Source organism: Carassius carassius, chromosome 40 (assembly GCF_963082965.1).
Source record: "Carassius carassius chromosome 40, fCarCar2.1, whole genome shotgun sequence".
Taxonomy (NCBI): domain Eukaryota; kingdom Metazoa; phylum Chordata; class Actinopteri; order Cypriniformes; family Cyprinidae; genus Carassius; species Carassius carassius.
This window is the reverse complement of record NC_081794.1, coordinates 2,291,142-2,318,094: the sequence shown is the minus strand read 5'-3', so window position 1 is coordinate 2,318,094 and position 26,953 is coordinate 2,291,142. Positions and strand designations below refer to the sequence as shown.

Genomic DNA, 26,953 nt, shown 5'->3' with positions numbered 1-26,953 from the left:
TATTGCATTTTATATAAATATATCTTTATATAGATATTAAAATAAAAAAAGCTGTGAATTTAGATATAATAAAACATGAATATTCATTATGAGTCTTAAGGTTTTTTATTTTACTATATTAAATTATTAGTATTTTGTAATCTGTAAGTGAACGTTTTATGACAGCAAATATGATTTTCACAATTAAAAATCTAAAACTGATATGATACATTATGTATTCGTAGCTTATGTATTAATGTAATTTTTTCCAGTACTCAGATTACTCAAATTAAATGTTACACAGCTTTGTAACTATTTCATTGTATCATATTTCATGTATGGCATTGATTTCATATTTAGGTGAAATCCTTCTCAGTGATAAAACAAAAGCTGAGTTACTCGAAAAGAGCAATGAACTGAAATGAGATTGTTGGGAATTACTTGTAGCATGTTGCTGTCCCAATTTCAAATGAGCACAAAGTAGTTAATCCACCAGGGATTACCCCTGAATGGTTAATACTGAATGTTACTATAATGAGCGCTAAATCAATTACTGGCATGTGTGAAATGTCAGGTAAGGTAACTCATTCCAGGGCATAACACGTTTTTAGCCGGATCGGTAAGGTCTGTTCTGTTTCAAATCTCTCACCTCTTTTGACCCATGTTTTCACTGGAAATACACTGGTGAGTTGTGACCTACTGGATTTTGCATGGATTGTCTCATGACTGTCGTTGAATTTGTCAGTTTTGGCTTTGAATATAATTAATGTCTGCTTGAATTAATCCTTATTCGCACTGCATTCAATTCAGGCAGACACCTAAATAATGCCACTGAGCAGCTGCCTTTGCTTTTATGGGTATTAATAAATGCTTTCTGCAATGAAAAAAAGTAGTTCAGCCAAAAATGAACCCTCAGTCCATGCAAAATGTCAAGATTTCTTTATCAGATTTGGAGAATTGCATCAGTGTCTCATCAATGGATGCTCTGCAGTGAATGGGTGCCGTTAGAATGAGAGTCCAAACTGCTGATAAAAACATCACAATAATCCACAGCACTCCAGTCCATCAGTTGATGACTTGAGAAGACAAAAGCTGTGTGTTTGGAAGAAACAAATCCATCGTTAAGATGTTTTTAACTAAAATACAAGTCTGAAAACCATAATAACACTTCCTTCAGTGAAAAAGTCATCTGGTCTGAATCAGGAGAGAAATCTGCATAGGTCAAGCACCGTTTACAAGCCAAAACGGCTCTAAACAAATATGTGGCCGGTACCCGATCTACAGAAAATGCCAGTATCGGAGCAGATACCGATCCTGAGTATTGGATCGATGCATCCCTAATTTTGATGTGTGAGACAACAGGAGATGGACTTTTTTTTTCACCTGATGAAGCTAAAAACATCTTGATGGATTTGTTCCTTTTGTCTTCTCCAGACATTAACTGATGGACTGGAGTGCTGTGGATTACTGTGATGTTTTTATCAGCTGTTTGGACTCTCATTTTGACGGCACCCATTCACTGCAGAGCATCCGTTGCTGAGCAAGTGATGCAATGCTATATTTCTCCAAATCTGATGAAGAAACAAACTCATCTACATATACTATAATTTAAAGTTAATAGCTAACAGTTCTCTGTATTACTGTCAATTAGTCACTCTTGGGTGTGTTTTGTTTTGTCACTGTGGAGTGATTCCAGCACCATAATATCGAGGGTTGTATTACGTAAGTTTTTGAAATTAAGTTGAAAGTGTAAATTGACCTGTTTTTGAGTTTGTGCTTTTTTGTGTCTGAGTGAGAAAACAATTCATGTATGTACTGTATTTGGTGCCAAAATTATAATAAATGATCTACAGTTCGCGCACGCTGCAGTGCTTCACTGTGAAAAGGGTTTTGAAAAAGTGATCGAAGTTGTGAGAGACAGGTCCTAGCGATTTTAAAAACTTGCACAGAACCACATAATTGAGCCAGCAGTGTCCTAATGTTTAGTGCGAACGTTCAGCTGTCTTAATTCATGCCGTGAATGATAGTGATTCTCTGCCTGAAGCTGACAGCAAAGCGGCTCTGATGTTGGTTTCATTTACACAGAACCACAACTAAACTTCACTTAAACTTGAACAGCAATTCATGGAAGTGTCAGTATCTGAAATCAAACAATATAATAACATTTATCTGTCCATACTGGACGTGAAACTGCTGCATGATGTGAAACAGTCACAGTCAGTCAGAAGATATTTCATGTTTCATGTTTGATTCAATTCACTAGTAGTTCTGAAAATTATTTGAGATATTTTATTGAATAAGTATAAGGAGTAAGTATAATTTAATAATACAATATTAAAACGTATATTAAAAATATTTTATTTTGATATAAAAATTCTATGTATATTTCAAATGTAATAAATGCATGGATTCGCTACATGAGGCTTTTATTCACCCCCTATGGAGCCGTGTGAGGCATGTTTTTTATTTCATTTATTTTAGGGCTGCAACAAACAATTATTTAGATAATCGATTAATCTAATGATTATTAGTACGATTAATCGACTAATCGTCGATTATTTCACTGGTTAATCAGTAGACTTTGATTATCCAGCATTTGCAATTAGTTTAAGTATTGAGTTATACATATTGTAACGAATAAATAAAGGTAATTACTTCAGCTTTTGAAAATCATATTATGTAATTACAATGATTACACAATTCATTTATACAAATAAATGTATTTGCCACCAAATGAGATGACAGACAGATAAACGCTCTTATTCACCATTTAGTTAGCCACATGAAAAAGTCACTGAATGACATCATTCTTTTGTAAGTCATATGGATACGAAACAAAATAGAGGTAAGGGATAAGATGCTTTATTTTTGGATGAAAAAACTGATTTATTCAGGCACAACGTTCACAAGAAAATCTCTTAAAATAGCTTATAGGGTTATGATAATCAAAACAGTCCTGAGCTAGATCAAGTTTGGTCTCTCCAAACCAAATTATCACTTTAATTAAATGTGACCCTTAACCACAAAACCAAGTCTTTAGGATTTATACATCATCTATATAAATCAGTTTTCCTTTGATGTATAGTTTGTTATGATCGGACAATATTTGTCTGAGATACAACTATTTGAAAATCTGGAATCTGAGGGAGCAAAAAAATCCAAATACTGAGAAAATCACCATTAAAGTTGTCCTATTGAAGTTCTTTGCAATGCATATTACTAATCAAAAATTACGTTTTGATATATGTATGATAGTAAATTTACTAAATATCTTCATGGAACATGATCTTTACTTAATAACCCAATGATTTTTGTAATAAAAGAAAAATCGATAATTTTGACCCATACAGTGTTTTTTGGGCTATTGCTAAAAATATACCCTAGAGACTCCAGGGTCACAAATAATATTTTTTTTCCCACTAATAAAAATATTTTATCATTAGTATCAAAACACAGGCTAATTTTCATTTTTGGGTGAAATAACCCTTTTAACAGCATTCTACTGTGAGTGCTGGTATTTCCTACAGGAAAAGCAAGTCTAGTTCAGCTTTAGCAAAAATTATTGAAACCATTCCAGAAAATCAGAAACATCTACATTCAGCTCTGAATCATTAGAGTCTCTTGACTCAAACTAACCAGTGTTTACTTTCAAGGGAAGTAAAACTTGATTTAGTAACTCGACATGTAGCAACACGTATAATGGCTTTGGGTTGAGCAAGCAGAACGAGCAGATTCCTTACAAACCAGCATTGCTCTTGCACTGAACAAAAATGAACAATAATTATGGCTTAAAAGTGATTTCCAGTTGATGCCCTTAATGTTGCACTTTTAACCCGTGAACCAATTATTGGGTTGTTACAAGACCACATATTACCAGATAATGCCCTCTAACAATATAAACGGGAAAACCAGTCTATAAATGAGTCTTCAAGGTTTCGCTTCCTTATTAAAGCCGTGTGAAATCCCCTTCGTGCAGGTTTGCTCATCATCCGCATCATATGATAACTTGGGAAAGAAAATACAGTGATCCATGCTATGTTTGGAAAGCAAAATTCAGTGCTGGTGTCACATTTCCTGTTGAAGTCAGCATGTTTCACTAGTCATTGTCTAAATCTGAAAGCATTAGTCCAAACCTGATTCCTGAGCGTGTTTGATATGGCACACCTATGGGAGATCTCCATATGGCTGTTTAAACACTGCTTTATTTACACAGCTCACTATGAACGATTGTATCATTCAAGTTATTCGTGTGAATGTGTTTGTGTGCGTGAATATGACCAGTAATACAATACACATTAAAGTAGATCTCATGCTTTCATTAATCTCTGTGGGTAAACTAAACACTACATTAGAGTTAAAAAAAAAAAGCATGGTTTATTATAAAAAATGGTTGATGCAGTATCAAAAGAGCTTGATGTCTAATAATACAGTTTAATACATATTGTCTGATGAATTTATAGGTTTATGCATCCTGGTCTGGTCATCCGGGTGTGTGACAATTCGCAGCTGGCAGCATGAAGCCGTTAAACTTGCAAGTTAATTGTTAACCGTGCTTCTTCTCTTAGTGTGGATTGAGGTTTTTGAGAACACTGTATGGCTTTCTGATACTGTGACCTCCTTTTTACAGTATATGTAGAGTGTTGTTTGTGTTAAAGTAATATGTGATTGATGACAACAGTATCCTCACACGGACAGTCTGAACGTGCAGAACAGGCTTTCTAATAATCGCTCTGAGGATTGGAAGTGTGGGTCAAATAACTGAGGTGTCTGTCCTGGGATGACTCCAGCAATTAATCACATGAATGAGGTTATATTCTGCATTCTTCTAGCATTCATTCACTCGATAAGTCCACTTGTAATATTTATCAAGGCTTTATGGAATCATAATAGGTTTACATTAACATTTCTGCTTTCTTCCCGATTTTGAGAATTAGACAGTTTTGTATGGAGCCCCGCACCTAACATGCGAGAAAAATAAATAAATTGTACGTATAATTTACTAATTCGTTCTCTCGATGCACTAAAACATGCACACGATTACTATTTCATTCCTTCGATTTGCTAAATCATGCACACAATGTATTAATTCAATCTCTTGGTTTATAAATCATGTGCACGATTTGAACAAATTGAGGGAACGAATTAGTAAATCATGTGCACAATTTATAAATCGAGAGAAGGAACGAATTAGTAAATTGTGCACACAATTTATAAATGGAGGGAACAAATTAGTAAATTGTTCGCACAATTTATAAATCAATGGAACAAATACGTAAATTGTGCGCACAAATTATAAATCAAAGGAACGAATTAGTAAATCATGTGCACAACTTATAAATCAATGGAACAAATTAGTAAATTGTGCGCACAATTTATAAATCAGTGGAACAAATTAGTAAATTGTGCGCACAATTTATAAATCGAGGGAACAAATTAGTAAATTGTGCGCACAATTCATAAATCGAGGGAACAAATTAGTAAATTGTGCGCACAATTTATAAATCGAGGGAACAAATTAGTAAATTGTGCGCACAATTTATAAATCAATGGAACAAATTAGTAAATTGTGCGCACAATTTATAAATCAATGGAACAAATTAATAAATTGTGCGCACAAATTATAAATTGAGGGAACAAATTAGTAAATTGTGCGCACAAATTATAAATTAGTGGAATGAATCAGTAAATTGTGCGCACAATTTATAAATCGAGGGAACAAATTTGTAAACTGTGCGCACAATTTATAAATCGAGGGAACAAATTTGTAAATCGTGTGCACAATTTATAAATCAATGGAACAAATTAGTAAATTTTGCGCACAAATTATAAATCAGTGGAATGAATCAGTAAATCGTGTGCACAATTTATAAATCGAGGGAACAAATTAGTAAATCGTGCGCACAAATTATAAATCGAGGGAACAGAAAACTGTGCGCACAATTTATAAATCGAGGGAACAAATTTGTAAATCGTGTGCACAATTTATAAATCAGTGGAACAAATTAGTAAATCGTGTGCACAATTTATAAATCAGTGGAACAAATTAGTAAATCGTGCGCACAATTTATAAATCAGTGGAACAAATTAGTAAATCGTGTGCACAATTTATAAATCAATGGAACAAATTTGTAAATCGTGTGCACAATTTATAAATCAGTGGAACAAATTAGTAAATCGTGCGCACAATTTATAAATCAAGGGAACAAATTTGTAAATCGTGTGCACAATTTATAAATCGAGGGAACAAATTAGTAAATTGTGCGCACAATTTATAAATCAATGGAACAAATTTGTAAATCGTGTGCACAATTTATAAATCAAGGGAACAAATTTGTAAATCGTGTGCACAATTTATAAATCAAGGGAACAAATTTGTAAATCGTGTGCACAATTTATAAATCAAGGGAACAAATTTGTAAATCGTGTGCACAATTTATAAATCGAGGGAACAAATTAGTAAATTGTGCGCACAATTTATAAATCAATGGAACAAATTTGTAAATCGTGTGCACAATTTATAAATCGAGGGAACAAATTAGTAAATCGTGTGCACAATTTATAAATCAGTGGAACAAATTAGTAAATCGTGTGCACAATTTATAAATCAGTGGAACAAATTAGTAAATCGTGCGCACAATTTATAAATCAGTGGAACAAATTAGTAAATCGTGTGCACAATTTATAAATCAGTGGAACAAATTAGTAAATCGTGCGCACAATTTATAAATCAATGGAACAAATTTGTAAATCGTGTGCACAATTTATAAATCGAGGGAACAAATTAGTAAATCGTGCGCACAATTTATAAATCAATGGAACAAATTTGTAAATCGTGTGCACAATTTATAAATCGAGGGAACAAATTAGTAAATCGTGCGCACAATTTATAAATCAGTGGAACAAATTAGTAAATTGTGCGCACAATTTATAGATCAATGGAACAAATTTGTAAATCGTGTGCACAATTTATAAATCGAGGGAACAAATTAGTAAATTGTGCGCACAATTTATAAATCAATGGAACAAATTAGTAAATCGTGTGCACAATTTATAAATCAGTGGAACAAATTAGTAAATTGTGCGCACAATTTATAAATCCAGGGAACAAATTAGTAAATCATGTGCACAATTCATAAATTGAAGGAACAAATTAGTAAATTGTGCGCACAATTTATAAATCGAGGGAAAAAATTAGAAAATCATGCGCACAATTTATAAATCGAGGGAACAAATTAGTAAATAGTGCGCACAATTTATAAATCGAGGGAACAAATTAGTAAATCGTGTGCACAATTTATAAATCGAGGGAACAAATTAGTAAATTGTGCGCACAATTTATAAATCGAGGGAACAAATTAGTAAATTGTGCGCACAATTTATAAATCGAGGGAACAAATTAGTAAATAGTGCGCACAATTTATAAATCGAGGGAACAAATTAGTAAATAGTGCGCACAATTTATAAATCGAGGGAACAAATTAGTAAATTGTGCGCACAATTTATAAATCGAGGGAACAAATTAGTAAATAGTGCGCACAATTTATAAATCTAGGGAACAAATTAGTAAATTGTGCGCACAATTTATAAATCGAGGGAACAAATTATTAAATTGTGCGCACAATTTATAAATCGAGGGAACAAATTAGTAAATAGTGCGCACAAATTATAAATCAAGGGAACAAATTAGTAAATTGTGCACACAATTTATAAATCGAGGGAACAAATTATTAAATTGTGCGCACAATTTATAAATCGAGGGAACAAATTAGTAAATAGTGCGCACAAATTATAAATCAAGGGAACAAATTAGTAAATTGTGCGCACAAATTATAAATCAGTGGAACAAATTAGTAAATCGTGTGCACAATTTATAAATCGAGGGAACAAATTAGTAAATTGTGCGCACAATTTATAAATCGAGGGAACAAATTAGTAAATTGTGCGCACAAATTATAAATCAGTGGAACAAATTAGTAAATCGTGTGCACAATTTATAAATCGAGGGAACAAATTAGTAAATTGTGCGCACAATTTATAAATCGATGGAACAAATTAGTACAACCCGAATTCCGGAAAAGTTTTTTAAATTTTAATAAAATGAAAACTAAAGGAATTTCAAATCACATGAGCCAATATTTTATTCACAATAGAACATAGATAACGTAGCAAATGTTTACACAGAACATAACAAATGCGTCCTAACAACAGCACCAGTTTTGCTCAACAGCATGGAAAAATAAATGCATGTGAGATATTCGAGCTTTGAATGCAAGTGTGTCATTTAATTTTAGACTCTGGCATGATCAAGCATTAAGAATAGAGCTGATTTTGCTTATGCAATAAGGAAAAATCATTATTCTGAATAGAATAGTTTCTGACTGTGCCACTTTTGGCAAGAATACACCTTTGAGAGAATGATTCCCCCAGCTTTCGGCAGGTTTTCTCATTAAAACCAAGAGACATAATAATGGCGATAATCTCCAGCAACAAAGAGCAGCTTTGAAGTGCTCCATCAAGAACTTCTGGTCTTATTAGAGGAACGAGACAAACGTCTGAGAATACTGGGAAAATAACGTCTCCAATGCATTCTTGTTTAATCTAATGCATTTTTATTACAAATTACAACACTGTAGGTTGGTCACACAACTTCAGTGTTATTTTAGTGTATATTAACAGTTTGAGTACTTTTATTTGTATATTTTACTTAGTAATTTTGTCATTTCTAAAACATTTTTTAGTATAGTTTTTTATATTATTTATTTTCAAATGTGTCTATATATATTTGCTTTTAAATAAATTTTCAACCAGATTAATAACATAAGTTATTTATATATATATATATATATATATATATATATATATATATATATATATATATATATATATATATATATATATAATTATTTTAAGTAACAAAAATGGTTTTAGTTTTATGGTTTAAATTTAAGTTTAACCTATAATAACCGTAATATCACAAAAATTTGTTGACTGCTAATTAGCTGACAATTTAAGTGTAAATTCAGTTTTAATTTGACTTTTATGTTGCATTTGTTTTAAATCAAGTCTTTATCAAGCTTTGTCCCAGGTAGAAAATTGTAAAGCCCCAAGCCATGGGATCTTCATATTCATATACATTTATATAATAAACTGTAAATAGTATACATTTTGTGACATAAATAGGTCAGTCTTTGAGATTGCTTCTTATTGACAAAGTAAGAGTTGTAAAGTGGTTCAGAACTGATCTTCCCTCAATAATTTATACAAGGATTACTCACGACTGCTGAATCATTTACTACATTTATCCAGACACACAGCATATGTGTTCACTCAAACCATTTACTTTCCTTGTCTGCAAGCCAAAATATCACCATATATAGCACTTCCTGACGTGACTAAGACTGCGGTTTGGTTACTCTGGATGAAGTGTTTCCTCTGAGTTCAGATTTAGTGTAAAAACAAGGCAAAGGGTAAAAGCTTTTGTGTTCGGCTCTTTGCCACGTTTTGCACTTTTCTTTCAGAAATGCTTGTGTCATTGCCATCTCTCACCGCTCCTGTTCCTGTCAATACAGGGCCATTCTATGGATTGTTAAAGGATTTTATGGTGAGGGTGTGTTAGTAGATTTATTAGAAAGACAGGAAATGTGCCTTTAGTGCACTGTAAAACAACAACAACAAAAAAGCCTTTCTGATAATCATGAATTAGTTCTTTTTTATTATCCAAATAAACTTAAAAATAAGAATTTAACTTAATTTTACTTTGAGATTTAAAGAACTTTACAAATTTCTTGAATTCTAAATAAAAAATTAGAAGTTAAATTAAATGTAAAAATAAACACAATATAGAGTTATATGTTATATATATTATATATATAGAAGTTATATACACTTTTATACACTACAGATATCATCTGTATATATAACTTCATAAAAAGTTTTAATGTCTTCTCTTCCAAGAATTATAATAGGATTCTCTACTTAAAAAGCACTCAGCAATGCATTATTGCCACTATCTTGCATACTGCCTTCTTAAAATAGAATATACTCAGCCTTTATATCATATAAACATATATCCTTTATAAGATCTGGCATAGTTAAACAAAAATGTGTGTGCGTTCATTTGTGAATTGTAATGTCCTTGGGCTTTGTCTGCATCTCTACTTTGAACTTAATGCATGTAATGTCATATGAGTGCCTCCAGAGGTTCAGGAAGGAGCCCAACATGTAAACTCTTAAGGAATGTTCCTCTTCTGGTTTGCTAGGTGTGTCTGAGGGCTGTTTGCATAATTCACTGATCAAGATGAATAGAGGCGCTAAAAGCAAAAGCTGACCTTCCTGCAGCCTTGAGGAAGAGAACACAGGCCGCCTGGATCAGAACAGATTGGCTTTAACACTCGTAATCCTTTAAGACAGAAAAGCTTCGGCGTTACAAATATGCTTCATATCTGCCCTTCCCTTCAGCAAGCTTTGTGTGAAAGAGAGAAAATTGTTGTGCGTTGTTTATATAATTGAAATGAAATATATGCACCATTTCAGCTACAACACTGTGAGATTTAGGTTAGGAAAACATTGTAGGAACGTTGTTTTGAAATGTTTCTAAATTTTTTAAATGTCAAATTCGCCTTCTAGGAACTCTACGCTGCGTCCCCGTTTCCATCTGCAGTGCGTGTGCATTGCATTTTTTTACGCACCCATGTTAACGGATTAGAGCTTTCACACTGCAGACTGAGTGTAGTGTCTTCAGCAGTCCAGCAATCGTTTACGGATGGCTCACGAGTCTATTTTTACTGTATTGCTTGCACTGAATTAAAGTGACAGTCCATTTTTTGTGCTAAAAGTGAACATGGATTGACACGGAAATGTAGTAATTTCCCAATAAATAGATATAATTAAAGTCTGTTTCACAGGCTTTTTGGCTTGGTTTAAAACAAAGAAAAATTCACCTTTAGATAAACAAGGCAACCTATGCACTTGTGTCTTGTGGAGGTATAAAAACAAAGTTCTTTAAGACACGCGGGACTGTTTGTAATAAAGATTTAAATGTAAAAGACATGAGAGCCGACTGTTTCTGTCAGTGGTAAGATTTTATTTAAAACATTTTTGATAACCTAATATTAGAAAGCTATATGCTGCATTCAAATGTGTTTCCACTTGAATCAAGAAGCCAAATGCATTTAATAGGCTACACTGTTTATATTAATTGAGTTTAAATGTGAATATGTCTATGAAAGATTGTGTAACTGTACTGTGGAAAAAGCACTTTTAGTATAGGCTAACTACGTTTGTATTTGAAAATAATGGATAAATGTTGTGTTTGTGGTTAACAGCCGCGGATCAGGAGTGGACTGTAAGTGCATCATGTACAGCTCTGCAGGAAGACTATCTAGATTGTTATTCTGGTCTATGCGCCTTGGCATAACAGGGTTGGATTTTGTTCCCCAGTGTGCCCCCCTAGGGGGTGCAGCATGGAGTTCCCTAGAAGGGGAACGTCTTGGGTTACGCATGTAACCATGGTTCCTTGAGAGGAAACTTCAGCTTGCTTGTTTACGTCTTCTTTAGACAACGTTGGTGACATATTCAGCAGTTATGCTTTCATACTTCGGGCACCCTACCTATGACCTCATGGGCCATGTGGACCAATAGGATTGGCGTTGTTTCACCTGTGCTTTAGATGCCGGTCGTGCTCTCGGCATTCCCCTTTCCCTCTCGGGGAACCATAGTTACATGCATAACCCGAGACGTTTTGCTGTCGTGATTAGAACGTTGTTTAAAGGTTGCAGAAACGCTTCACATAACATTGCACTAAATTAACTTGCACCCAAAATTAAACAATTTTTAAACGCTTATTTTTTATATTCTATGAAGGTTAAATATTCAGTTTTCTTATCGTGATTATAATGTTACTTAAAGGTTACACAAACATTTCTTAAAATATTTTGCTAACTTTGTTATAATGTTATTTGAACTTGCAATTATATTCTAAGAACATTTAAATTTTACCATTTAAATTTTACCAAATTTTACCATTTTTTGTCACGATTAAAATTATATTTTAAGATAAATGTTTCTTACAATGTTATTTTATATTATTTAAAATATTTTTTTTTTTGGTTTTAAAAAGGTTGTTTTTAAAAGATTATTTTTTATTCTTAAAACGTTAAAATGTCCATTATTGAACTTAATTTAAAGATTAAAAAATTTGGTTTTTGAATGTTTATTTTACTATTCTCATGACATTAAAATGTATAGTTTTCTTGTCGTGATTAGAATGTTATTTAAATGTTACAAAAAAACGTTTCTTAGAATGTTCATCAAGTACAATTAACATCATAAGAACATTTTTAGAATGTTTTTCTCAGAAAGTTTTCTCTCAATGTCATAGTCAATATCAAATATTAAAGAAATTAGAACATTGCATATACATTAAGAACATTTTGTCCTAACAGTCATATAACTTTTAAATAACATTAATTAAAGTCATGAGAACTTTCCCTGTTAGCTCTGGATGCCGCATACAAAAATCTCCAGTTTTCTCAAAAGACCTCTGTTTTGCATTTGCTTTACGTTGCTGTCTTGAGCTATTTGCATGTTGTGTTGGATATGTGAATGTTTACATGTGAATGTGGTAAATATATCAGTTGGTGGATCTGGGTTTGCTCTCCTCGACGGCAGATGCCACACACACACACACACACACCAGAGCGATGCTGACAGACAGAGAGGAACTGCAGCTGTGTTTATCTTACTGTGGCTGCAGGGAAAGCCTGCCTGGTCTCTGCTGATTTTGTTAGTATACCACTTTTTTATTGTTTTTTATTTTTTGGTCCTGTCAGTTTTTAAACATCTTTCATGTTTGTTTGAAGGAAGTACTTGTGTGGAGAGACCAGGTGGAATAAAACTTTTCTAATCTAATGCTGTATAAACTACTGTGCACTGAGCAGTGTGCATGGAATACATTAACATGACAGAGAGGAGATAGAGAGAGAAACTCATTGTGACCTTATAAGAAATGCATGTTATTTGAAGACCGTGGCTCAGATAAAAAGGACAGGACACCTACAGCCGGCCAAGAACCTGCTGCACAAGGACTTCATCCAAGTTCAGAGAGCATTTGCATGAAAACATCACTCTGTGAGCTTCATTAAAGGGATCCTTCGCCAATGAATAAACGTCGGGCATCAACACGTTTTAAAAGTAGCAATTTGATTGATCTCATTTGATTCAGGTGATCCATATTCTCTGGTTAGAAAGAGTAAACCAGCGGGGCTGTGCTTAGCGCCAGTCCTGACGACGGTTTACTGTTTATTGTTTTTCTTTGTTATTTTAGTTTGTTGTTTTTGGAGGTATTCCGGGGGAGAGAGCGATCTCTTAATCGGTACCCTCTGAAGATTAGGTAGGGGATAGTTAGATTAATGGTGAGGTAGGTAGGTCCAGAGAGTGTTGGATCATTCTGATTGTTTTGTGTTTTCTTTTTTAAAAAGATGGCAACGTTTGAGTTAAATCAATTTATAGATCAGCCTAGTGTTGAAATATTAGAGACATGTCGGAAAAATGATTTGTTTCTTATTGCTCAACATTATGAGATTTCTATCTCTAGAACACTACGTAAAGAAGAGTTAAAAGCTTGTTTAGTGGCTAGTTTGATTACCAAGGGGGTATTTCCTTCTGAGACTGTTCCAGCAGCGGAGTTGGCGGCACCAGCTGCAGGAAGTTCGCCCTTACGTGTATTGAGTGGTATTCCAGTGACTCCAGTGACTGTGGCTGGCACGGAGGTAGGTCCGTCTTTTTCGATGCCTAAATTTGAACCTCTTTCACTTTCCACCGAGGCATCATCTGGTTTGCCTTTAGAGTCACGTTTAAAGATACGTTTAGCACGGTTACAATTAGAGACTCAAGATAGAGCTCAGGCAAGACAAGATGATTTGAAGCGTCAGATCGAAATGTATCGAATTGATGCAGATACAAAAGTGCGACTGCGGGAGTTGGAGTTGCAGGTTGTTCCAGAAGTCCCTAAAAAATCTACTTTAAAAACATCTAGTTTGAAGGGTAATTCGGAGACACCGGCTGGTCCATCAAATTCGAGTATTAATTCTGTCTCGGCTGGTACCGCATCTGAGTCTGTAGTAGCGCCGGTTTCGACACATTTTGATGTGGCTAAAAATATCGCTATTGTTCCACCCTTCCGTGAGAAGGAAGTTGAAGTGTATTTTCAGGCGTTTGAAAGAGTTGCGGGTGTATTAAGATGGCCAACCGAGGTTTGGGCACTAATGTTACAATGTAAACTATCAGGTAAGGCACAAGAGGTGTGTGCATCTCTCTCGTTAGAGGACAGCGTGCAGTATGATGCCGTGAAAAATGCAATTTTACGAGCATATGAATTAGTTCCTGAGCACTATCGACAACGATTTCGTACCACGAAAAAAGGTACGTCTCAAACTTATGTCGAATTCGTTCGCGAAAAGGGCATTTTATTTATCGGTGGATCAAAGCGTGCAAGGTAACTGATTATAATTCATTGCGAGAATTGTTGCTGATCGAAGAGTTTAAAAACTGTGTTTCGGAACGTACTGCGTTGTATTTAAACGAACAAAAAGTCAGCACGGTACAACAGGCTGCTGTGTTGGCTGACGAGTACGCATTAATGCACAAAACGGTGTTTTTTAAGCGTTCGTCTGATTCTGGGGGTCCCTCACTAAAAGAAAATGAAAATCTTTCTGATTCAAAAAATAAATGGGTTCCTACCAGTCCGAAGTCCAATAGAGAGTGTGGTTATTGTCACAAGATGGGACACATGATGGCCGAGTGTCGTACTCTAAAACGGAAACAAGAGCGACAAGAGTCCTCATCGTTTCAGCCTCGAGGTTCTGTTTTGGTGAAAACTTTGTCTCCATCATTCTCTGGTTTTCCTGCGACTCCTGATAGCTGTTTTCAGCCTTTTGTGTTCGATGGATTTGTGTCGTTAAATGAGAAGGTCGAAAGCCGAAAACCTGTAAGAATTCTCCGTGATACCGGAGGGTCTCAGTCCTTTATATTATCAGAGATTCTGGATTTTTGTGCTGATTCGGCGTGTAATACAAGCGCGATTGTGCAGGGTATTGAAATGGGTTTTGTTCCTGTTCCACTTCATCGTGTATACGTTTCTTCTGATTTGGCATCTGGGTGTTTTGAGGTTGCCGTTCGTCCCTCTTTACCTCTGAAAGGTGTTGACTTCATCATGGGAAATGACATAGCTGGAGGTAAGGTAATGCCGGTAGTGCAAGCGGTTGATGTCCCGTATAATGATTCGCAGGCTGATGCACTTGGTAAGAATTTGCCAAATGTGTTTAGTGCTGTGGTGACGCGAGCACAAGCGAATCGTGACATTCAGGAAAGTGATATTCTTGGCGATTCTGTCTTTTCAAATATTTTGAAAACTGATGTTCTTCCTGATTCTCCAGACTCGTCTAAAACGACTTCTAGGTCATCTGTTTGCTTTGATCTTACCGCTGACTTGTCTGTCTCGCGTGAGACTCTGATTGAAGCTCAGCGAAGTGATCTATCATTAGACAAATGTCGTGCGAGTGCTGAAAATGATAAAATGTTGCTGCGTAACCACCAGTTTTACTGGAACGATAATGTGCTCATGCGTAAATGGAGTAGATCGTTAAATCCTGAGCAGCGGGAAGAGTGGAATGCGGTGCATCAAATTGTGGTACCTTTAAAATATCGACCACATGTTTTAAGTCTGGCCCATGACCATCCTTGGTCTGGACACCTAGGGATAACTAAAACCTATAACCGGGTGCTCCAGCATTTTTTCTGGCCAGGGTTAAAATCTGATGTCGTGAGGTACTGTAAAACATGTCATATTTGTCAGGTCAGTGGAAAACCTAATCAGGTGGTACCGCCTGCTCCTCTCTGTCCTATTCCTGCAGTCGGCGAACCATTTGAGCGTGTTCTAGTTGATTGTGTGGGTCCACTCCCTCGGGCTAAGTCTGGTTGTCAATATTTGTTGACAATCATGTGCGTAGCTACACGTTTCCCAGAGGCCATTCCGTTACGGAATATAACGGCTAAGACTGTAACTAAGGCTTTAACGAAGTTCTTTACAACTTTTGGGCTACCGAAAACTGTCCAAACGGATCAGGGTTCAAATTTCGTGTCGCACGTTTTTCGTACATCATTAAAGGCTCTTGGGGTATCTCACGTCGTATCAAGTGCATATCACCCTGAGTCGCAAGGAGCTTTGGAGAGGTGGCACCAAGCATTAAAATCTGCGCTGCGGAAGTATTGTATAGAGACTGGAAATGAGTGGGATGATGGAGTCCCATTGGTTTTGTTTGCGGTGCGTGAGGCGCGACAGGACTCGCTTGGGTTTAGCCCGTCAGAGCTTGTGTTCGGACATAATGTCCGTGGTTCTTTGAAAATGTTAAAGGAGGAATTTCTCTGTAATGATTCGTCTGCGAAGCCCAACGTCCTTGATTTCGTATCACGTACTCGTGAACGTTTGCAAAATGCGTGTACTGTGGCGAGGGAAGCACTTTCTCTGTCACAAAAGAAAATGAAGAGAAATTTCGATAGGAAAGCAGTGGTGCGTAATTTTCTGCCAGGAGAGAAAGGTCTAGTGCTGTTTCCCATTCCTGGATCCTCTCTCTCTGCGCGTTTCTCCGGTCCTTACGTGATAAAAAGTAAGTTGAGTGAAACTGACTATATCTTATACACTCCAGAACGGAGGCGAAAAACCCGTTAATGTCACGTGAATATGATGAAACCATATTTATGTCGTGTTGAGTCAAAAGAGAACACTGAGGATTTGGTCTGTGAACCGGTGACTGAGTTAACCACTGAGCATGTTTCACTGCTAACTTATGCTTTGCCTACCGACACTGAGGATGATGGGTTGAATGTATCTATGGAAGCTTTAAAAGGAGGATGTTTTGAGAACTCTGAAGTTTTATCTTCGCTTCCTTATCAACTATCTTATCTCTCGCCTGAACAGCGAGAAGACGTAATGAAGCTGATAGATAGTTTCTCGAGTTTGTTTAACGACGTTCCTCCCGGTACTAATATCATCCAGCATGACATCGAGGTCGGTAGTTCATTGCCAATCAAGCAACATGCTTATCGTTGCCCAATAAATAAGAGAGAAGCAATGAAAAGTGAGGTTAAGTATTTATTGCAGAATGGTTTCGCTGTCCCGAGTAATAGTCCATGGAGCTCGCCGTGTGTTCTCGTACCAAAGGCTGATGGGTCTTTACGTTTTTGTACTGACTTTAAAAAGGTAAATTCTATCACTGTGGCTGATGCTTTTCCGTTACCGCGAATGGACGATTGCATTGACAGTCTTGGGGGTGCGAAATACATCACTAAGTTAGACCTTTTGAAAGGTTATTGGCAGGTGCCTTTAACCGAGCGCGCTTCTAAGATCTCCGCGTTCGTAACCCTGATGCTTTTCTGCAGTACACGCGTATGGCCTTCGGTTTGCGGAACGCACCAGCAACGTTTCAACGTTTAATGTTTATCGTGTTAGGCGAAGTTCCAAACTGCAATATCTATTTAGACGATGTGGTCATTTATTCGTCTACATGGGCCGAACACATGTTGACTTTACATGACGTGTTTCACCGATTAGAAGCGGCTTCCTTAACGTTAAACCTAAAAAAATGTGAATTTGTGAAGGCTTCTGTCACCTATTTAGGGAAGCAGGTGGGAAACGGTCAGGTACGGCCAGTGGACGGAAAAGTGGCTGCTGTCCTCAGCTACCCAGTGCCTACTACGAGGAGAGAATTACGTAGATTCCTGGGGATGGTTGGGTACTACCGGTGCTTTTGTAAAAATTTCTCGAGTGTTGTTGCCTCTTTAACAAAATTGTGTAGTCCTAAAGTTTGTTTTAACTGGACTAATGAGTGCCAGCAGGCATTTCTCTCTGCAAAATCTCTCCTTTGCAGTGCACCTGTTCTGTCTGCTCCAGATGTGACTCGTCCATTCCAGCTTGAGGTAGATGCTAGTGCGGTTGGAGTGGGAGCTGTCTTGCTGCAGGAGGGTGCTGACGAAATAGGCCACCCAGTATCGTACTTTTCAGCTAAGTTTAACCGTCATCAGTTGAATTATTCAACAATCGAAAAAGAGACTTTAGCTATGTTGTTAGCATTACAACATTTTAACGTTTATGTGGGGTCTAGTTCTTCTCCTGTCGTTGTTTACACGGATCATAATCCGCTGGTTTTTCTGAGCAAAATGTACAACCATAATCAACGATTGATGCGTTGGGCTTTAATGGTTCAACCATATAATTTAGAGATCCATCATAAAAGAGGATCTGACAACGTGGTTGCAGACGCGTTGTCTCGCGGATTAGTTTAAGCTTTCTGTGTGATTTCATGCAGAATCAGTTTTCTTTTCTCTTCTAAAGGAAGGAAAAAAAAAAAAAAAAAAAAATCTGATTCTTCCTTTAGGGGGAGAAGTGTTACGGCCTCAGCCTTATGGGTGTTGCCTGTGTGTATTTGTGTGTTTGTTTCGTTTTCTAATCGGGGGTTTCTTTCTGAATGTAGGCTCCGCCCTTGCGCACCTGTGGCCCGTTGCTCTGATGGCTCGTGCTGAGCATATAAGTGGAGTGTGAAGGAGGGTGAGACACGCGACGGTGACTCCGTGCGCGTCATGATGCCTAGCCGCTGGTTAACTCAAACTGTGTTCTTTGTCTTTTGTGCTACTATTTTGTTTATCTTTGTTAGTGTTTGTTATGTCTGTATTGACTTTAGTGTAGAGTAAATGTGTGTTTACATGTGAAGAGAGAGAAAAATTGAGAGACGTGAGTTTGTGCAGTCATCCTATTAGTCTTAATAAATGTTTTGAACTGCTCTCTGCCTTGCGTCTCCTTTTATGTTGCTGAACCCTTTAGCAACGAGCATTTTAACAACACGGGTTCGTAACACAACACAAAAGATTTATAATTTAAGTCCATGCTACTTGTGCTCTTTAATTAAGGTCTGCTGAAGCCATTGCTTTGTGTGAGGAACAGACTGAAATGTAAAGTGTTATAGTTCACCCAAAATCAAAAAGTCAAAAAAACGTAGTGACCTAGGCTGGATATCAAGATTTTCACTAATGTCTTAAATCTCAGTGTGTTACTCATAAAAAGCTGTCGTATGGGTTCAGAAAACGTTTTTTTATTAGGAGTTTTTATGATGCTTTTGCATCCATTAAAAAGTCTTTGAAAATCAATGAAATGAACTTAATTTACAAGTTTCTTCTTTTGTGCTCCTGTGAAGAAAGAAAGCACTACAGATTTGAAATGGCATGAAGAGAAGTACTGCTGTGTAACCCTCGTTTTCTGGCCATTTTGGCCCAAAAAGGATTTTCTTTTTCCTAAAAAGGTTAGTCCATAGCCATTTTTGGGACATTATTCCCATCTTGTTACACTTCACATGTTCAAATTAAAAAATGACCAGCCTATAGAAAATTGCTTATAAATTTCTTGTTATACTATATTATCACCAAACGTTAGATTCCATTTTTTATTTGACTTGTTTCCTTCGAATCAGCACAGGTTTTGTGCTTGTTTCTGGATATGATTGATCATAGGCCTCATCGATCTGAGCTCATGCATGTCAGTTTTTAAGCCAAAATATCCACAAATATCCATCAAACGCTTCAGGACGCGCAGGCGGGGAAAGCGAGCTGGCGCGCTCGTCAGACTCAGGAAGCGCGGATTTCGAACGCCGTTGCCTAGCATCCATCTGCCAAATCTACGCTCTCTACCCAACAAAACGGACGAACTCCTTCTGCTCTCTCGGACAAATAAGGATTTCTCTCACTCTGCTGCTCTGTGTTTCACGGAAACCTGGCTGAATGACGCCATACCGGACAGCACGCTCCATCTGCCGGGCTTTCAGCTGTTCAGACCGGATCGCGACGCAGAATCAACGGGGAAAACGCGCAGCGGCGGGACATGCTTTTACATCAATGAACGGTGGTGTACAGATGTAATTGTGTTAAAGAAGATGTGCTGTCCTGATCTAGAAATGCAGTTTGTCAACTGCAAGCCGTTCTATTCGCCGCGGGAGTTTCACTCGCTCATTCTGGTTAGTGTTTACATTCCTCCACAAGCGCATGTGAGCTCAGCTTTACAGAAACTCGCTGAGCACATCACAGAGACAGAACAACAACAACCGGACTCTGTTTTAATCATTCTCGGGGACTTTAATAAAGCCAATCTCTCCCGTGAACTGCCAAAATACAGACAGCATGTTACATGTCCCACCAGAGACAGTAATATATTGGATCACTGTTACACCACAATAAAGGATGCATTTCACTCTGTTCCACGAGCAGCTTTGGGACGTTCTGATCACCTTCTGGTTCATCTTATACCGACCTACAGGCAGAAACTAAAATCAGCTAAACCTGTATTAAGGACTGTAAAAAGTTGGACTAATGAAGCAGAGCAGGATTTACAATCTTGTTTTGACCTCACTGATTGGAGTGTTTTTGAAGCTGCTACCACCGATCTGGACGAACTCACAGAGACCGTAACATCATATATCAGTTTCTGTGAGGATATGTGTATTCCTACCAAGACTCAACTAAATTACAACAATGACAAACCGTGGTTCACTGCAAAACTCAGACAGCTCCGTCAGGCCAAAGAAGATGCTTACAGGAAGGGGGACAATGTCTTGTATAAACAGGCTAAATACACACTGGAAAAGGAGATCAGAGTGGCAAAGAGGAATTATTCTGAAAAAATAAGGACTCAGTTCACTTCGAACGACTCAGCATCAGTGTGGAAAAGTCTAAAAAAGATCACCAATTACAAGACACCACCCCCCAGCACTGTGGAGAATCAACGACTGGCAGACGATCTGAACGAGTTTTACTTCAGGTTTGAAAGAACACCAATCACCTGCCCTGAACACCTCTCCACACAACCGTTAACACCAATAACAACTCCTGCAACCAACCCTTAATGCCTCTCCAAACAACCGTTCACACCATTAACAGCTCCTGCAACCCACCCTGAACACCTCTCCAATCAAGCGCTCTCACCATTCACACCTCCTGCATCCCCCCTCTCCCCCACACCTGCAATACAGATCAGCGAGGATGCGGTGCGCCAGGTCTTCTGGAAGCAGAAAAGGAAAAAAGCACCAGGCCCAGATTGTGTTACACCAGCCTGTCTGAAATCCTGTGCTGACCAGCTGGCCCCCATCTTCACAAAGATCTTCAACAGATCGCTGGAACTGTGCGAAGTCCCTTCATGCTTCAAACGCTCCACCATCATCCCCATCCCAAAGAAATTCAAAATTACAGGACTAAATGACTACAGGCCTGTGGCTCTAACGTCTGTAGTCATGAAGTCATTTGAAAAACAGGTGCTGGCCCACCTGAAGGACATCACTGGACCCTTGCTGGATCCTCTTCAGTTTGCCTACAGAGCAAACAGGTCTGTGGACGATGCAGTAAACATTGGACTGCATTATGTTCTGCAACACCTAGACAGACCGGGGACCTATGTGAGGATCCTGTTTGTGGACTTCAGCTCTGCCTTCAACACGATCATGCCAAACCTCCTCCTGCCCAAACTAACTCAGCTCTCCGTGCCCACCTCCGTCTGTCAGTGGATCAACAGCTTCCTGACAGACAGGCAGCAGCTAGTGAGGCTGGGAAAATACACATCCAGCACCCGTACAATCAGCACCGGAGCTCCCCAGGGCTGTGTTCTCTCCCCACTGCTCTTCTCCCTGTACACTAATGACCCCTCTGTCAAGCTCCTGAAGTTTGCAGATGACACCACACTCATCGGCCTCATTCAGGACGGTGACGAGTCTGCTTACAGACAGGAGGTTGAGCAGCTGGCTGTCTGGTGCAGTCTTAACAACCTGGAGCTTAACACGCTCAAAACAGTGGAGATGATCGTGGACTTCAGGAGAAACCCCCCTGCACTCCCCCCACTCACCATCATGAACAGCACTGTGACTGCAGTGGAGTCATTCAGGTTCCTGGGCACCACTATCTCTCAGGACCTGAAGTGGGACATTCACATTGACTCCATTGTGAAAAAGGCCCAGCAGAGGTTGTACTTCCTTCGCCAGCTGAGGAAGTTTAACCTGCCACAGGATCTGCTGAAACAGTTCTACTCCACCATCATCGAATCCATCCTCTGAACTTCAGTAACTGTCTGGTTCAGCTCAGCTTCTAAATTTGACCTCAGAAGACTACAGAGGGTAGTCCGGACTGCTGAGCGAATCATCGGTTCAACTCTCCCATCTATTCAAGAACTGTACTTATCCAGAGTGAGCAAAAGGGCTGGCAAAATCACTCTGGACTCCTCACATCCAGCACACTCCCTCTTTGAACTGTTGCCATCTGGTCGACGCTACAGAGCACTGAGCACCAGAACGACCAGACACAGGAACAGTTTCTTCCCTCAGGCAATCCATCTTATGAACAGCTGATACACACTGAACACAATGAACACACTACACTTTATATTTATATACACATACACTTAATTTATCTAACACACATACTTAGTATACACTTAAATTTTGCACATAATATACATGTACATACATTACTGCATTTTTGTAATATACCTGCCTACAATTGTCAATTTGTATATTTTCATTCCTTGTCTACTTATTTGTATTTTTTGTATTTTTATATTCTTTTATTATGTGTTTTATGTTCTGTCGCTGTCATTCTGTTGTACTGCGGAGCTTCTGTCACGAAAACAAATTCCTCGTATGTGTAAACATACCTGGCAAAAAAAAAAAGCTCATTCTGAAATAATGGTGCATGAGTTCAGATCAATCAGTTCCAGAAAGAAATACAAAACCTGTGCTAATTGAAAGAAAACAAGTTGATAAAATTTGAAAGGTAACAGCGTAATGTGTGATTTGCTGGCAATTTTTGAATGGGAACACCAAATTAGGTAAAGGATTTTGAGCACAGCCTAGGAGTTAGTAGTAAATCTGTCACTGTTTTATGTTTGTGTTTCCTAAAAACATTTGAGTGGAAGTAAGCAGTGATAAACAGATCTCATCTAGCGATTAACACAAGCAGCTACTGTACTGTAATAGTACTCACCAGGGAGCTGCTTGTGTTATTCACCTCCAGTTTAAAGACTCAGTACTGACCGAAGTGGAGCAGATATTACTCTGATTTGTGCGTTTGACCTCATAACCTCATAACTAAGGCGTTGCAGTGAGAGGTGTCTTCCCTTCAAACCTCAGCCCACATCCTGTGAGAGCAACGACATAAACACAGCCTAGTGCTGAGGAAAGTGACTTTTAAAAGCAATGCTTTACAATATTGTGTTCCTCCCTAAAAGATAACTACTGTAGTTACATACTAGTTGAATTTTGTTACTTTCGTGAAAAGCAGGACTGGGCTTGATTGTTTGTACTATTTTTGGCAAATGTAAAAACCCTTTCAAAATAAGTCTCAGTTGCTAAATATCTAATATTAAAGGATACATTTAATTTTTTTATTGGCTAAATTAATATAGTACTGATTTATCATGCACTTCTAAAAGATAAATATACATATTCCTGAGCTACTATGTAATTTGTAACTTTTATCATAATTCATAAAGAAAAATATTCATATTTATGTTTACAATTGAGTTACAATTGAATTTATCATTTTGTTATCATAACTTTGAACAAATATTTTATATTCCTAAAATTGATATTCCTGTTTATGTTATGAGTTCCAATGTTATTACTCTTTTTTTTATAATTTTGAAAACATATTCATGTATTCTTATTTCTGTTTATATTACATATGTATGAATATTTTTATGAATAGTTAATGATATAAAATATTAATTCCATTAGAATTCATAATGTAAGCGGAAATATGAATATGTTTGAATATTATAATAATTATGATTTAATTTATAATGGTTTTATCACAATAATTATAATATTACAATATATTCATACTTCTGCTTACATTCTGAATTATGATGTACTATGATTTCCATTGTTGGGGAAAGCATTACAATATTGTGTAACTCCCCTAAAAAGTAACTTTGTTACTGTAATGAACCAGAACTCGACATGGGATCCATAATGCAGGCTTTATTGTAAAGACTCGAAGTCGTACAGGCAATGGTCAGAACAGAGAATCAAAATCCAGTAACAAGCAAGGGGTCGGTAGGTAGGCAGCAAAGGTACGTAGAGGATATCAAGCAGGATCGGTAACAGGAAATCAAACACGGGTAATAACGCTCAGAAATGACAAACACAGCAAATCAAGACTTCGCGTTTGAACTCTTGTGGAAGTCCAGCTTATATGCACAGTCTTGATGAGTGGCACCTGTGTAGGTGATCAGAGTCCAAGGACTGGGCTTATGGGAAATGTAGTGTCGTCAGTGTAAGTGAATGGATGGATGCGTGTGTGTCAGTATTCAGGTGAGGGTGCTCTCTGCTGGCCAGCAGAGGGAATCACGGGGTTCGTCTCCGTGACAGTTACTTAGTTACCTCTTATGTAAAGTAATGCATTACAATATTGTGTTTAGCCCCGTTCACACCAAGAACGATAACTATAAAGATAACGATATTAGCGTCCACACCAGCGAATGATATCGTCTGTTTATTCAGAGCGCACGTGCGTCTGCCACTTTAAATCCTCGAGCTCGTTATAGTAGGGTGGATTCTGATTGGATGTCAATGTTTGTATCGTTCATCAGCTGGAAAAAATCGTTCTGAAAGTGATTCCAACGATATCGTTTTAGTTGTAGTGTGGACTCTGCTATTCTTTAATATTGAGAAAGATTTTTAGAACTAGATCTTTATCATTATCTTTATAGTTATCGTGCTTGGTGTGAACGGGCCTTTAACTGTTACTTAGTTACTTTTTAATGTAAAGTAATGCATTACAATATTGTGTTACTCCCCTAAAAATTTACTTGGTTACTTTTTATGTAATGTATTACAATATTGTTTTACTCCAAAAAAGGAACTAGTTATGTTACTTAATTTTTTTTGTAAAGTAATCAATTACAATATTATGTCACCCCCCCCCCCCCCAAAAAAAAAATATGTTACTTAGTCACTTTTTATGTAAAGTAATGCATTATGTTACTTTTGCAATTGCTACTTAATATATAATTTTTTTGTAAATTAAAAATAGCTCATTTGTTACCTTAAAAAAAGTAATCTGATAACTTGTCACCCCCAATGCTGGCCTAAGTCTTCTAAAAATTTTGAAGATGGAAGCATAACCAAGCCTTGCTTTATTTTCTCTAACTGTATTGAATGCTGTGCATCTGGTATCTTGCGCAATGGCTGTCGCTTGGATTTCCCTGAGTTTAATCAGGTTTGCTTGTTTAAGTGATCAGGCTAAAGCCAGAACTCAGATACTCTAGAGCATCATGGTGATTAGAAACGAGAGAAGGGAACACACAAAAACACATCTGAGCTCTCTTTCCCAGCTCTGTTTGTGCTTGATAAGAGAATACGTCTCTCTGGAGATGTCCTCTGCAGCTCTTTTATAGTGACGGTTACCACACTGGAGTATCTGTCGTGACTGAGGAATATTGGATGACTGTTGTTTGTCGAAGCCTTATCATGCAATGTGTTATAAAATATATTTTTATTGTGGTGTATAACTGATTTTTGAGACCTGGGACAAAACAATTACTTAAAATGATAAGAAAGTCACTAGAGCTTGATATGGAAATGTATTTTTTTATGTTATTGACATAAACCTGTTGCAGGACACAGGAATATGTATTTTAAATAACCATTAACAACAAAACATAAATAAAGTAAATCTTCTTTAATACTTGTCAATCTAGACATCATAATCGCATAATAATGTACATCATGAAAAATGGAGATTTACTTTAGATTTGCCGCTGATGAATAGATTTAACACTTATTAATTTCTTGTGTTTTTTAAGATTAACTTTAAGTGAGAATGAAGGATGGCAAAGATAATCGAAATGTAAAAATAGGAGAAATGAGCATAAAATATCCAACAGGTGATAAATCTGTTAAATAATCTGTAATATCGGTTGAATTATTTATCATACACTTCTAAAGGATGCATATTCATGTTCCTGAGCTACTGTGTAATTTTGTAATATTGTGAGTTCAAATGTAATTAATTATTATTTTTCATTAAAATTTTGAAAAAGATTTATAATTATTGAGAAATCTGTTTACGTTATGAGTTCTAGATTGTTCATTTTTTATCATAATAAAAAAAATCATACATATTCGTAGTTCTGTTTATATTCCGAGTTCTAATGGAATTTACATTTCATCAAGAAACTATGCATATTTATTCACTTCATATATTAACTTGAGCTCATAAAGAGACCCCATGCTCTACAGGACAGCTCAAATATTATATTTTGATTTTAAAAATGTATAATAATCTTAATATTGTTTGTGCATTTTTACAAATTGAATTTTTTTATTTTTGTGCGCTTTTTTTGCGAGCATGATGCTCTCAAGATCATGGGTTTGTTTCCCACTGAAATTCCCATGCATGAACCGATTCAAATCCAATAGACTTGCGTTCTCTGTGCTACATATGATATTCATTTAGTTTGGGAACCATGCATCTGAATTGATGTTGGTGTTCCCTCAGGACTCCAATCTCACGAAGCACACAAACCTGCCGGATCTCCCAGCATGCTTTCAGCTGTCCATCCTGCCATGGACTCCCTGCATCTACCTGTGGCTCACGTCTCCTTTCTACATCTTCTACCTCAAGAGGAACAACAGAGGATACATCATGATGTCTATATTGAACAGAATCAAAACGGTAGGCGATGTGAACGTCTCTGAGGTGTGCTGGAGTTCTCTGCTATCTATTTGTAATAATTCGTTGTATCTGTGTGTGCAGGTTCTCGGCTTGATATTGTGGATCGTATGCTGGACAGACCTGTTTTCTTCATTTCACGAGATGAGCCAGAATCAGTCTAAACCCCCAATATATTTCGTTACTCCTCTAATAGTTGGCATGACAATGGTAAGTG

General features: G+C 37.0%; 1 protein-coding gene across 5 annotated transcripts in view; it reads left to right on the top strand.

Moving 5' to 3' along the window:
* abcc3 (ATP-binding cassette, sub-family C (CFTR/MRP), member 3) overlaps window positions 1-26,953 on the top strand; it is a 76,304-nt gene that overhangs the window by 7,743 nt on the left and 41,608 nt on the right. For all 5 annotated transcript variants that reach the window (XM_059531675.1, XM_059531676.1, XM_059531677.1 and 2 more), the window contains exons 2-3: window positions 26,563-26,739; window positions 26,821-26,946. In XM_059531675.1, the coding sequence (XP_059387658.1) occupies window positions 26,563-26,739; window positions 26,821-26,946 (303 nt within the window). The remainder of the gene's footprint in view (window positions 1-26,562; window positions 26,740-26,820; window positions 26,947-26,953) is intronic.